This window comes from Fulmarus glacialis, unplaced genomic scaffold (genome assembly GCF_000690835.1).
Source record: "Fulmarus glacialis isolate BGI_N327 unplaced genomic scaffold, ASM69083v1 scaffold46637, whole genome shotgun sequence".
Lineage (NCBI taxonomy): Eukaryota > Metazoa > Chordata > Aves > Procellariiformes > Procellariidae > Fulmarus > Fulmarus glacialis.
In genome coordinates, this window is record NW_009222212.1 from 9 (window position 1) to 1,149 (window position 1,141).

The following is a 1,141-nucleotide window of genomic DNA, read 5'->3' on the forward strand; positions in this document are numbered from 1 at the left end:
TCTTGGAGGTCTTTTCCAACTGTAGTGATTCTGTGATGAGCTGAAACAATATTATCAAGACTGAAATTACATTCTAAGTAGTAAGATTCTGCTGATGGGTCTGGTTGGTGCACTTAAGATTTGGCATGACTTGAAATAATTTCTTTTACATGCATCCAAAGTTTTTTCCAAAATTACCATTTTAATTTTTGATGATGTGGATTAACTGGTTGTGTTTATTTCCCTAGACCAGCCAAAAGATGGGATAGTGCTGCTACTCGGTATTTTCAAAACCTTCTCAAAGGTAAATAAAACATCCTGCTAAAATCATGATTGGCACTTCTATTTTGGGAAAAATGAACTGTTAGAGAAATGTAGTACTTGTGTTTATGTATCTGATTATATTTGAGAATGTTGTGTATTAAAGAGAAAGCTACATAAGATTTTTTTTTTTTGTTTGGACTGACTAAGGCAAAAATATTTGTGGAGCTGCATCTTGAGTACTGTGGGCTTCCATGCTGCATAAATTTTGATAGTTGGCTAGATGGTATCTGGCTCTTGGACAGGCTAAATAAGGTAGCACTCATGCAACATTTGTTTTGAACAGTGGAGCCTTTCTGTGTACTTAGCTTAAATCTTTGAATCTGTATTACAGCTGTATTTTTGTAGTTTTGTACAGAGATGGCAAGATCTGGCTTAGGAGTTACCCTTCCAGTTGTTTTTTTGACAAGGATGTAAGCACCAGCCCAGAAGAGGAATATCTTTATTATAGTTGTTAACAAATAGATTGAGCTCCAAGTAGTTATTCAGTAAGCTAGAACTGCTTTTTCTCCAACTTTCTCCACTTTTTCTAGTCCTTTCCCATGTTTGCTGTTTCAGTAGGTCATCCGTCTTTTTCATATCAAGCCGCCGATTTTGATACAAGACAGCTTTTGGTCTTGCTAGAAAAGCAGCTCTTTACTGAGATTTTTGTAATCTTCTTGCTTACATGCTTCTACCTGAAAAATTACCTACCTGCTTACTCAAAGTATAACAAACTCCACATAAAAGGTATTTGGGGAGGAGAGGATGAGTTTATGAAAGCAATAAAGGGTCTTTAGGCTGATAACTTCACGCACTAACTGGGACATAGCACTCCTCACGTTTACCTTCCCCCCCCCCC

At 37.0% G+C, this 1,141-nt stretch overlaps 1 protein-coding gene across 1 annotated transcript in view; it reads left to right on the plus strand.

Annotated features, from left to right (window-relative positions):
- Positions 1-227: 227 nt before the first annotated feature.
- LOC104079360 (putative ATP-dependent RNA helicase TDRD12) overlaps positions 228-1,141 on the plus strand; it is a gene marked incomplete at both ends in the record, with an annotated part of 29,471 nt that continues 28,557 nt past the window's right edge. Inside the window, one exon of the mRNA XM_009581381.1 lies at positions 228-283. Coding sequence (XP_009579676.1) covers positions 228-283 — 56 coding nt within the window. The remainder of the gene's footprint in view (positions 284-1,141) is intronic.